The sequence below is a fragment of the Zosterops lateralis genome, assembly GCF_965231275.1.
Source record: "Zosterops lateralis genome assembly, chromosome: 21".
NCBI classification, from domain to species: Eukaryota; Metazoa; Chordata; class Aves; order Passeriformes; family Zosteropidae; genus Zosterops; species Zosterops lateralis.
The window spans coordinates 7,296,314-7,309,576 of record NC_139781.1 but is presented as its reverse complement, the minus strand read 5'-3'; the positions used below and the strand labels follow the sequence as shown (position 1 = coordinate 7,309,576).

Below are 13,263 nucleotides of genomic sequence, written 5' to 3'. Positions count from 1 at the left end.
ACTGCCATTCCCCCTGGGCACAGGTTCCTGTGGCAGAGGGGGCACTTGCTCTCTCTAAGCTGCCATGGAGAGTGGTGGAGCTTTGAGAATTCCTCTGTTTGATTAGGATACAAAATACACTCAGCAGGGCATGAGAGTGTCTCAAGCACAATTTCCAAATTTCTATTTCTTTAGAGCTGCTTCTCCAAAGTAGGGTGAGACCCCCTGAGACATGGGCTGTGAGAAGAGGTTATGGATCTGTCCTGTCATTAAACACTGAGGACACAACACCTGAGCCTCACTCAGAGCTGCAGGAACCACCTGGTGTCTTTGCCAAGGGTACTGCATGCCCACACCTGAATGTTTGCCTTAGTCTGGGCCCAAATTACACACCTGGGTAATACTGTGCATCCAGAGCAACACACTGATCACTTCTAGAGCTGATTTCAGTTTCATGATGAGAACCTCTGCCTCTCTTGTGCCTACAGCCCAAGCAGTATTTCTACTGTTAACAGTAAAAATATTATAAATATTTTAAAAGATAGCTAGCACTCCACCACTTCTAGTAAAGAAATCCTTGGCATTCTTTGGTTAATCCTTCTTTTACTGCCTGGGTTCTTTAATAAGCCTAACAAACAGCCTGAGCTTTGGGAGAAAGGTTTCTTGCTTTAAAGCATCTTTACGATTTTGGCAAATGAAAAACATAAGACACATCCAGAAAGTATAAACTAAATCCTCATATAAGGCATGGAGATACATGTGAACAAATGCCTGGAGATGAAGGGAGAGCAGATTCCTGGTATGTCAAATAAAGCATCTGAATTATTCATACTGATTTGTCTAGTGGTCGCATTTGAAAACATCTGCTGACCTCAGGCCAAAATGGAAACTCTTAAACAGGCATATAAATGTCATTTTTGGATGATATAAACGCCGTATTTTGGAAAGCCAAAACAAAGATGCCCAAATAGAGCAATTATTTAGATTGCTGATTACGCAGCTGACGAGACTGCGAAAGGTCACTTGTCTGTGGCTGAAGCAAAGAGAGACCTGGGATGATCTCATCAGCTCACTGGGGTCGGGCCCAGTTCATCTAGGGAAGGAAGCCTCCAAAAGAAGAGAAACTCCTGAGCTGAATTAATGTGATGAGTCTCTTCCATCTGAGTCATTAGTGAGCAGTGGTTGCAGTGGGTTCTGCCAGGGACTCTGCCCGTGGTGGGTGGGAGCTGCTGCACCAACCACTCAGGGCCACCAGCGTTTTGGGCAGGTGCATTGCAAACCAAACAGCATTTTTGGGCAGGTGCCCTGCAAACACAGCAGAGTTTTGGGCAGATGCACTGCAAACAAAGCAGCATTTTTGGGCAGGTCCACTGCAAACACAGCACGATTTCAGGCAAGTGCATTACAATACACAGCAGGATTTTGGGGCAGGTGCATTGCAATACACAGCAGAGTTCTGGGCAAGTGCACTGCAAACAGAACAGTGTTATGGGCAGGTGTATTGCAAATGCAACAGAGTTTTGGGCAGGTGCATTGCAAACAAAAGCATTTTTGGGCATGTGCCCTGCAAACACAGCAGGATTTTTGGGCAGGTGCACTACAAACAAAACAGCATTTTGGGCAGGTGCGCTGCAAACACAGCAGGATTTTTGGGCCAGGTGCATTGCAATACACAGCAGGATTTTGGGCAGGTGCATTGCAAACACAGCAGTATTTTTGGGCCAGGTGCATTGCAATACACAGCAGGATTTTGGGCAGGTGCATTGCAAACACAGCAGCATTTTTGGGAGGGTGCATTGCAAACAGAGCAGCATTTTTGGGCAGGTGCCCTGCAAACACAGTAAGATTTTTGGGCCAGGTGCATTGCAATACACAGCAGTATTTTTGGGCAGATGCATTACAAACACAGCAAGATTTTGGGCAGGTGCATTGCAAACAAAAGCATTTTTGGGCAGGTGCATTGCAAGCACAGCAGCATTTTTGGACAGGTGCATTGCAAGCACAGCAGAGTTTTGGGCAGGACCATTGCAAACATTTTAGGGACGTGTATTCCAAACAGCATCACAGCAGCTGTAGCATTTACAAGCCCTCAGCCTGTATTAGAGCCAAAGGTGAAAGTGACTGATTTCTGCCATCTCCCACCTCGTGCTGCCTTGTTGTGCACTGTTTAACTGCTCTGGTCACGCTGTACTTGGGGATGGGTTCCCTGAGCATTTATCCTGCAGACATGTTAATGATACAGGCACTGATTAAGCAGGAGAGTTTATAGATAGCGGCGCTATCGCAGCATGGCAATTTTAATTAAATAGAATATATGGTGGCTGTGTTTTTCATGTGTGCAGAGTAGGAAAGGGAGCTTTGGGTTCCTCAGGGCAAGTTGTGCTCACTGCATTTCACAAGGATGTGGACTGGGCTCTTGGACAGGCAGCAAATGCTGTTGATGGGACAACTCTCACATGCATTGGTCACAGGGTGTCCCCAGGGAAGGATAAATGGCTGTGCTGAGTGGCTGCTCTGTGGTGTCTCCCAATATCTGTGTGTTCCCTACTTGAAGATCATTTTCCACCCTCCCAGCTAAAAACCTGTCTTTCTCTGCAGACTTTTCGAGACCCTCCAGTCACTCTTCTGGTCTGTGTTTGGGCTGCTGAACCTCTACGTCACCAACGTCAAAGCCAGGCACGAGTTCACAGAGTTTGTTGGGGCCACCATGTTTGGGACCTACAACGTCATCTCCCTGGTTGTGCTGCTGAACATGCTCATAGCCATGATGAACAACTCCTACCAGCTCATTGCTGTGAGTTACCTCCTTCTCTTTTTGCTGTTGTTTCTCCCCTTTGTGCCTCATTTGTCTGGTTTGCAGCAAGTGGATCCTTCTGCTGCCCCCAGTTCCTGTAGCTGGGATTTCTGCTCACCAGCCTGAATCATGCCTGCAGAGGAGGGTTTGCTCTCTTTGTGATGCTGCTTAGCTGGAAAAGGCTCATGGGCTGTGATCTGCCCCTGTCTCCTCCTGTGGAGTGACCTTGCTGACCACCTTGGGTGTATAAAGGGAAAGCTTCCCACTGCTTCCTGCTGTTTGGTTTTAACTTGGGGGGGGTGGGTGTTGTGGTATATATATATTTTTTTTAATCCTGTTTCTGTTTTCTCGTGTGAAACTGTGCGTGTCAGGAGCCCAGTCCTGCAATTTCATTTTCCACAGTCTTCCCACTTGAAATTAGATCATGTCCATCTGTAATACCAGAGTCTCCTGGCTGTAAAACCATAATCTGAGATTCCTGAGTAATCCCAGGGCAGGATGGATCTGAGCTGAGGCAGCTCGGGGCTGTAGAGCCCTTATCAAACTGAACTTTCATCCGAATGTTCAAAACTGGTTTCTGCACTGTAATCTCATTCTGTGTACCCAAAAGCCAATCTGTACCTTGATGATTAAATTTGTCAACAGACTGAAAGCTAAAGCAGCATGGCTCTGCATTTTAAGGCTCTTGAGGTCAGGAGCAGTATGGAAGGGAGCAGAATCTCGTGTGCACAGGACTTCAGATAAACCAGTGGGCACTTACTGTCCAGTTCTGACCACTAACATGAGAGATTTGGGGACAGGGAGGTGATGAGCTGCATCATCTGGGGACAAAACAGGAGTTGTTTGTGTCCTTGGCTGCTCACTCGAGACAGAGTAGAGCCTTTCTCCTCTGCTTTGGGTGACTCTTGGTTTATTCTAGAAGATAAATCAGAGCAAAAATGGAGCCAGCAGCAGTTCTGCCACTTCCATTTCCAAATTCCTGGACAAGTCTCCGGGGAAATGTGTGGCTGAGCTCCTTTCCTGGCTAAAGCACAGAGGGGAGTATTGAGTTGTTTTCTTGAACAGGTTCCACAACTCTTGTTGATTATCTGCTGATTCAAGTGGTTCCTAAATTCACTTGGTCAAACTGAGCACTGACCCCTCAAATTGCTGATTCTTTTCGACATCTCATCTTTATAGTGGTAAAAAAAGTCTGAGAAAAACTGGACCACTGACCTTCCAGATGAGCAGAAAAGCAGTTTATCACAAAGGCATCGCTGCTTTATCAGTCTGTTTCAATGCTTCGAGTGCTTTCTCTTTGTTCACTGCTACTCCTCACATTCCAGGGAGGCTGGAATGAGAGACAGAAAACAAAGATTCTCTCCTTGGCCATTTTCTCCAATTCCCTTTCCTTTAATGTCATGGAATAGGCTTGTCACTAAGACAAAGCCCAAGCCTAAGACTGGCACAAGAAAAGCAGTATTTGCTATTCACCAGGCCACAAACCTCATCATTCTCTCCCCCGAATAATTCCAGTGGTGCAATGACACATTACACACAACCCCACACGAATTAGTGGAGACCCATCATAACAATTAAGCCAAGGGAAAGGTCCAGAGGGGCTGTTGTGTTAATGGATTTTGTGTCTGGAGCAGCTGGGAGCAGAGACTGACCCCTCAGAGAGTCCAGGGGTAGAGGGCTGAACTCTCCAGATAACCAAAGGGTTCAGCGAGCAACAAGAGCCCCTTCTCGGGAAAACGACACTGGAAATGCTACAGGAGACGTGGTTGTCACTTAAAGTGTCTCACTGCAGCTGACAGAGAGAAGCAGTGACATTTCCTGGGAAGGCAAGAGACAGTCACTTCCAATCTCTCCCTGCTCACTCGGCATTGGGAACCGTGTTTCTGCTCTTTCTTCTTCCCTTCATGTGTCTCCTAAGGGCAAACATCAATTAATCTCTCCCCCTGAAGAAAGCAAGCCGTTAATAAACGTTGAGCTTTACAAATGTGGGTCTTTAATTAACCTCCCCGTCATGGGGTTCACCCCCTGCGGAATCACAGCAGGCTGGGTGCCAGACTGGGCATTTCCTACTCCCGGGGTTTATATGGCATTGGATGCACATGGAATGGCACCATTCCAGAGGGGAAAGGAGTCCTTGGGGTGCAGGTCTTCTCCTCCCATGGATCAGCTGGAAATCCTGTGCCACGAGCATCACTGCATGACAGACATGGGGATGAGATGAGAGTGCATCCCTGCCTGCTGATTCTCCTGCAGAGGAGTGCTGAGGACATCTTCATTAATCCCGTTTGTTAACGAGCCCCAGGCACTGCTGCAATGCAAGCAGGCTCCTCTCTTGCAGGGACAAATATACTCCATACACTTCTTCAGGTCGGCTTTGCTCCTGTACTCACAGCTGAGTTTCTGCTGTGAGGTTTTGTGATGGTTTTGGCTTCTTTTTCTGCCAGGATCAGGATTAATACATGACAGTTACAGTTCCCTGTTCAGGTGTTATTATTTCTTATCTATCTACAGTCTCAAGAGCAGTGAGCTGTAACTAGCAAGTTAGAAAAGGAAGGTAAAATGGAGATGTCTCTAACTCTTTCCAAGGTTATTTAAGTGCTAATCACCCAATAATGAGGTGACACCTGTGTTATTTATATTTCTGACCCGATAATGACCACTCAAGACCCGCAATGCAGACCTTTTCCACCCAATTACAGAAAACCACCCAAACCCATGAAGAAGGAGGAAGAAGAAGCTGAAGAAGAAGGATTTAGACAATGCCCAAACTCCTCCATCTTGCCCCATACATTATTATATACTAAAATCTCAAATCCAAATTTTTCACCCTGTGATATCACACAATACTATCCAAACTCCACAATCCCAGTGCTGTCACTCAATTTCAGAAGCCTGTTCCATGGCCTCAGGTAAAATGCAGTGTTTGCTTGAGGGTCAGGGCCTTTTAGCACAGAAAGCCTGAAATTTTCAGCCTCCAGAGCTCTAATGAGGTTGAGAAAGGAGAAACTGAGCTGCTCTTCCTTGGTTGTGTCTCCCCAGTCTGGGGCTCAGGGCTTGGTGCAGGGGCACAGCATGAAACCACTGGTGCCTGTGGAAGGCACAGCAAGGCAAGCAAAGAGTTAAACCTCTGCTTCAAGAGGTTCTTGACTCAGAGAAGGAAGAACTTTCCTGCCATAATGTCGTTGGTTTTTTCCTCAGCTATTTCAGACTCCAATAAATACATCCTTCCAGGAGCACCCCGGAGCGGTTTCAATATCGATTATTTCCAGACAGCCCATTTTTCTCTTTTTGCCAAACCACAGTTTGGTTATGGCAGACACCATCTTTCACCAAGAAAGCAAACAAAATCCAAATGCAATCTCCCAAATTTCCATGCATTTTGTGCTGTTTCAATATGGGAATGTTTTATACAAGCAGCACAGGATGCAATGGGATATTATATAAATATAAATATAAATATAAATATAAATATATATATATGGGTTATGCACTGCCAGCTCCCTCATCTCAACACTTCCCCAGACCAGACAGATGGGAAGAGGAATTTGTCACAATCACAAGGGGAAGGACAAGGGGATGATGTGAGAGTAGCCAGGTGGCTCCATCATTTGTTAGTGGCAGAAAGTAACTGAGTGGGTGGTGAGGACACTTCACGTGATGGGCTGTTTCTCATCAGAGCCACTCTGCTGCACCTCAAGTCACACAATCCTCCTGCCAGGTGCTAATTTTTTCCCAAATAAGTGGGATAGTTGGTGTTCCCAAGGATGCAGGTGGATTCTGGCCCTGGGGGTGCCCTCAGGCAGGGAATTTTCTGATTTTTTTCTGATTTTTTCTGATTTTTCCTGGTTTTTTTCTGGTTTGTTTTTTTTTTTCTGATTTCTATATTTTCTGAAAGCCTGATTGTTATAAATACATATTATATTGCTGGCTTTTTTTGCAAATATTGAGATAAATACTCTATGTATTATGCTAAAATAACTTTGCTTTTATTTCTGCTATTAACAAAATCTTAGAGATGGTAGTAGTGGTAGCTGATGTAATTATGATTGAACTGTCTATTTAGTTGGGATAACATCCTGTAAACATATAATGAGGACCCTGCTATTGATATGCCAAATATCAGCATCTGCCATCTAAAGAAAGTATAGACCAAGGCCCGAACTAGAAATGATAAAGAAAACAAACCAAAACCATAACTCATGCTCTAAAAAAAGCAGCCCCAAGGAAAGTTCCTAATAAATAAAATAGTTCCTAAATAAAATATTTCCTAAAATGTGTAAACTAGTTTATAGAAAAAATATGAATATGCATAAAGGTCTGTAATAGAAAAAGTATTTAAGTATACCTCCAAAGATAAGTGCCAAGCACCCAGCCATTTTTAACCCTTTATTTCTCTCTCCTATCATCCTTTATTAAACTTTTTACATTTTACCAAGAATGTAAACCTCATTTTTCACGTGTTCCTTGTGGCCACACCCGTGATATTTTGGGGAGTCAGGCAAGAATTAGTGACTGGAACAGCAGCAGCAGTTCTGACCCTGCAGGAGGAATATCAGTGGAAAAACAGGCCCCAAGGGCTGTGCAGGGTGAGAACCAGGGGCTGCTGGTCAGAGCTGCAGGTGAGTTGGGGTGATAAATGCAGCACATGAAAGAGAGATGTGAGCCCTCACAGCTCTCAGATGTTGTAGGATAAAAGTGCAAAGATGCTCAATACCCCCAGGGATTGCTTACACCAAAGTGAGCCTGAGGAAAATTCCCTCTGACTCCCACGAGTGGAGATGTTGCAGCCTCGAGTGTGTAATGCAGTGTCTGTGTGTGATGTTGGAATAATGACTTCGCTCCAGCAGGGAGCATAGAGTTACAAAATTGTCCTGTACATTGTATTTGGTATCCTCCTGTTGCTTGGTATGGCTGTTATTTCAAGCTAGCTCATCTCAGACAGCTGTTCCTGCAGAAGACTGCAGTTTTTAAAATAAAATAATAAAAAAAATCAGTTTTAAGTGTGTCCCTGAGAGTAGTGCGTGTCTAAATTGGAACTTGGTTGTTTGGGTTGGAGGAATCAGGGCATTGGGCACCAAACTCAGGGTGCAGTTTTAGATGATGAAATTAAATTATTTTACAAGTTTAACAATTATTTCACAAGATGAACACAAGTAGTTAAGGGCGAGAATGAAGAAAAGAAATATTTTGCATAACAAAACAAAAGCTGTGCACTAAACAGAAATGGCATGTGCAGCTAAAAAAAAATCAATAAAACTTTGACTACAAGAATAGGGATATTAGACATGAAATTTTCTCAATTTTTGCAGACTAGAGAGCTTCAAAATTAAGGCAGGGAGAAACATAAAGATTTTTCAGCTCCCTATCACATTATTTCCAAGGTAACTTTGCATTTCCCCCTGGGTGGCAGTTTCAAACTTTTTTCATCTGCACCATCTGAACTCCCTCAACACCGTGGCAGTAATTGCTACCCAGTTTAATTCACAGCACCAGCAGAAATTCTCTTTCCCCCACTGTGATTTGTGACCCTCAGGACTGTCAGAAAATGTTCCTCTGCTCGCACGACCTGCACGGTTATTCCCTGGTGCTTTTGCCAAGGAGGAATTTTATGAATCAATAAATTCTGTTTGAGATACAACAGACACCCAGTCCCTGCATGTGGCAGATTTTGGGGTGGTGGGTTTTTTCCCCCTTGTAGAGATAAGACCAGCTGCTAAATCTGGACTCAGAACTCAGCTCTGGTAAAACATCAGGAAATGTTCATTTCAGTGCCATTAATTTGAATTTCTTAGAAATTAAGCCGTCGGTGGTTTTTAGCTCTGTCATGCAGCAGGAAATGAAATTACGCTCTTGTTGTGCTGCCAATACAACCTGGGATTAATATTTCTGGAAGCTTTTTGTGGTGCATTGAAGTGAGGAGGTTCTGGAAAGAGGATGAGGCTGCTCTTCCTTGGTTTAGCAGCTGAGTGAAATGTCCCTTTGTCCCTCGGTTTTGTGGCCCTCAGAGCCTCCTGCTGACCAACACACACATCTGCTGGTCACTGCCTGGTATTTCTCATCTTCTTTTCTTTGTCTTAGAGCAGGGATTAACACACTGGAGTGAGTTTTCATGTTTAGACCCAGATGTTTATTATTTCTTATCTATAGCACAGTCTCACCAGTGAGTTCTGCAGGACCTCTAGTTAATAAAGTGCAAAAATGGAGGCAAAATGGAGCACCTCTAACTCTTTCCAAGGTTATTTAAGTGCTAATTACCCAATAAAGAGGTGACACCTGTATTATTTATACTTTTAACCCAATAATGACCACCCAAGGCCTGAAGTGAGGACCTTTTTCACCCAGTTACAGAAAACCCCCTGAAACCAAGAAGAAGGTGAAGAAGGACTTGGAGTTTGAGATTTTAGTACATATAATACAATATAGTAATATATAGTAATTTTATTATTTTTATATTATATTATGTTTATTAAAGTGTTTATTAATTCTTATCTATATCACAGTCTCACGAGCTGTGAGCTCTGACTGGCAGGGTAGAAAATGTCTCTGTCTCTAACTCTTTCCAAGGTTATTTAAGCATAAACCATTTAATAACGAGATGACACTTATATTATTTATACTTTTAGCCCAATAATTGACCACTCAAGGACCTTTTCACCCAATTAGAAAAATCCACCTGAAACCCTGAAAAATAAAGTGAAGAAGAAGGACTTAGACAAAGCCCCAAATCCTCCATCTTGCCCTACATACATCACTACAGCCTAAAGCCCCAAAATCTAATTTTCCAGGTTTCAACAGAAAGGTGTCCATGGCAAGGGGGCTTGGAATGGAATGAGCTTTAAGGTCCTTCCCAACCCAAACCATTCCATGATTTCTGTTCCATTCCCCCATGGAGTGCAACCCCTGCAGAGAAATGCTGAACCTCCAGTCCCTGTCCCTTCCTGAGGAGCTGCAGCCTCTCTGGATTGATTCCCAAGGCTGAGTTCCCTCTCTGCACCTTGTGTCTGGATGTGGGGGGACTCCCAGCAGGTTTTTATTGCAAAATAAAGGGAAATAAGTTCAGCAGTGGTGTGCTGGGATGCTCCCATCCAGCCAGAGAGTGAAATCAGCCCCTGCAGCCTCTCTCCAGACTGGCAGGCAGCTTAATTGCTTTTTGTTAGCAAGCTAAAGGATTCATTTGAAGGTGTAGAACTGTTTGTCTTTTTGCTGGCTTTGGCCTAATTACATGTAACCCTTGGACTGGAATCTGGTTGTTAATATTCATCTGGTGTTTGCAGAGCCTCTAAATAGAGGCACTCGATGTGCTCCAGCCTCAGATGCTGCATCTTCTGTTCCTGGAGCAGACAAAGCTCATTCTCCATCCCAGGATCCAATCCTGACACCCCTGTGTGTGCTGTCAGCAGAATCAGGAGGTCCAGCCTTTCTTTAATCTTTGCAATCTCTTTTAATTTCTTTTAATCTTTGAAACCACAGGTGTTTTATGTATCCCTGGGAACCACCTATGGCCAAACCAATTTCGGGGCTTATTCAGGGGAGAAATTTGCACTTAAGTCACATTTCACTTAAGCTTGAAGTCTGTAGATGAACCCTGATTTAAAATATTCTAGGGAGTTTGCTGGCATTTATTTCTGGAATTTTCAGGGCTGAGCTCTGGGTTTTTTTGGGGTTTTTTTTGGTGTAGTTAACACCCCAGTGCCCTGCCTGACAGGTCAATAACTCTCTGCCCATTACGTGTGAGCAGCACAGCAAGGTTTGCTCTTGCTACATGATAGGAGTTGAAGTATCCAGATGGAACCACATAGGTTGCAGCCCCCTGCATTATCCCATCTTTTATTTAGGCCTGACAAGCTCAATTAGCATTATCTTGTGCTTCTGCATCGAGGGGACTCGTGTTTAGAAAGGCAGGAGAACAGAGGAGAAGTGAAAGATAAAAGAAGAATATTATTGAGGAAAAAGCAGTGAAACACTAAAAGGGATTTATCTGGGAAGAGCTTTCCCCTGGTACTGAACAATGGAAACAGCTATATTACTAAAATTTCTCTGAAATATGCCCTTTTAGCTGCCAGTGCTTCACAGATTTCCTTTTGCTGCAATCTTGCAAATAAGTTGATGCTGATTGTAAAGGTGCAAGAGGATACACACAACCACTCCTAATTAAATGGAGATATGATTAATAACCTGATGCTTTAGCTCCATGTCTGTTTCTGTTTGCTGCTCCTGTTCCCTGCAGCCACTCAGCCACAGCCCCTGATTTTTGGTAGGAAAAAAGCAGAGATTTCTCTCCCGTGTCAGTGCTGCCTGCACAGCTCAGGGCTCACTCACAGACTCGAGCAATTTCATACATTTATAATCTGTCCCTTCCCTTCAGCTCAAGGATGTATTTAAATGGTCAGGACATAGGAATTTTTTTAAATTTTTGAGCAATTACTCAAATTTTTGGCAGCTGAGGCCCTGCATTTAAGTGGCTGTGCAAGCAGGCTGCCTTTGCAGAGGTGTTGGGCACCTGCTGCTCCCTCTGCTGCTGTGACCTTTACAGGCTCAGTAAAAACACATAATCCAGCTCCACTCCTCTGCTGAGGAAAGGCAGTTTATGGCCACTCATAAAAGAGCGAAACACTGAAGCATTTGGTGGCTGGATGCATGCACAGAGTCGTGTTCCTGCAAGGAGCAGGAGGAGCAGCAGCCTTGCTCCCAGCTGGATTTGATTCTGAGAAGATAAGAGAACACTGAGATTTGGGAATGCTGAGGAGATTTGGGCAGGTGAAGCCTGGCACCCCCTGCAAACCCCCCCCCAGGCTGTTCCAGCCCAGTTTCACAGTGTTCTTGCTCCAGTCCTCAGCAGGACACTGTGACTCACTCACTGGATTTTGGGCTCCCCCCATGGCTCCAGGCACACGTGGTGGACTGTCATGAATTGTCCTTCCCTTTTGAAATCCACCTGCAGCAGCTCAGCTGGGGAGGGCAAGATCAAACCAAGTGCTTTGGGTTTTTTTTGATTTTTTTTCACCAAATGGTGAATTCTGCAGTGCTCCTTCCTGCCAGGGCAGGTTTGTGCCAGAGAATCATCCTGGCTGTGTCCAGCAGAGAATGAATCCAAGGTTCCCACCCACCAGCAGCGGGAGACCTGCACTGACAGACTGAGCACCCCAAAGCCAGAAGGGAGAACTGAGTTTGATTCCTGAGCTTGAGGAATTGGTCACTCAGAGAGGAACAGGCACTTTCATGAGCCCCGCAGTGTCTTCAGCTGCACCAAGGGAAATATAGGCTGGATATCAGGAAAAAGATTTTACAGAAAGGGTGATAAAGTATTGGAATGGTCTGCCTGGGGAAGTGGTGGAGTCACCATCCCTGGATGTGTTTAAGAAAAGACTGGATGTGCCACTTGGTGCCAGGGTTTAGTTGAGGTTGGGGTTGGGTTGGACTTGATGATCTCAGATGTCTCTTCCAACCTAATGATTCTGATTTTGATTCTGATTCTCTCCAAGTGTAATCCAGATTTGATCCCTTTAGCAATGATAACCTCATGGACTCTTAGATTGGCTCAGGTTGGTTTTGAAGATCAAATCCCAGCCTGACTGGCTGTGCCAAAAAAAAAAATAAAAAAAAAATCAAAGACAATATCCTGGAAATAGGGCAAGTAGAAATGAGGCTAAGTTTGTTTATTTTTTGCCTTAGTACTAACAGAGTCATCAGCACTTTGGGTGAGCCGTGCCTGCTCAGCTCTCCAGGAGTTGTGTGAGTTACTCGATTTTGACCTGGCTGGAGGTAGTTAACATTATCGGCACAGATGCCTCTTATCTCTCTGACCTTCAGCATGAAAAGAGGCTCTTATCAGGCAGTGATGGAGGACAGAATGGATGGCAGCAAGAACAAAGCCTTGGTGATATCTTCCTCATTGTTTCTTCGTGCTGAGGCTTTTAGAGAACTGTTTCTCTGCATGACCTTCCCACTGCTCCGATTTATTTGACTATTAAAATAAAAACTGAACTTAATTGGAATATGACTGCAGGAACAAAAAGGTGTCATCTCCCATAATTTAACTGCACTAAAACCAGCAAAACCCTCAAGTTCTCTGTGTTTTCTCCAATATAATATTCCCTGGCCTTCTCATTAACTATCCTTGTTTCCATCCAAGATGCTGGTGGGAGATGAAAACTATTTGATATATATCTATATCTGTACATATAACCTAAATACATCGTGGAATGGCAGCTCATTGCAAGCCATAATACAGATTTTAATTATGAATATCTTCTGCACATGGAAGTTATAAATAGCAGAGATGCTCAAGCAGGCATTTTCCAATTGCAAACAAACTGATTCCCCGGGGCTGGGAGAAGCAGCCAAGGTTTTGGGCAGGGATGGCAAGAGCCACAGCTCCTGTGACAGGTCTGCTGTGTCACTCAGGAGGGAAGGTCCCTGCTCTCTGCCCCACCTTTTTCTTTTCCATTGCAACCAACCCTGTTTCCATAATTCCTGAGCATCTTTGTGTT

At 44.4% G+C, this 13,263-nt stretch overlaps 1 protein-coding gene across 1 annotated transcript in view; it reads left to right on the top strand.

Annotated features, from left to right (window-relative positions):
• The window catches only part of TRPC5 (transient receptor potential cation channel subfamily C member 5), a gene marked incomplete at both ends in the record, with an annotated part of 72,963 nt that overhangs the window by 48,065 nt on the left and 11,635 nt on the right, over positions 1 to 13,263 (top strand). The window contains one exon of the mRNA XM_083876360.1: positions 2,578 to 2,773. Within this exon, the coding sequence (XP_083732486.1) occupies positions 2,578 to 2,773 (196 nt within the window). The remainder of the gene's footprint in view (positions 1 to 2,577; positions 2,774 to 13,263) is intronic.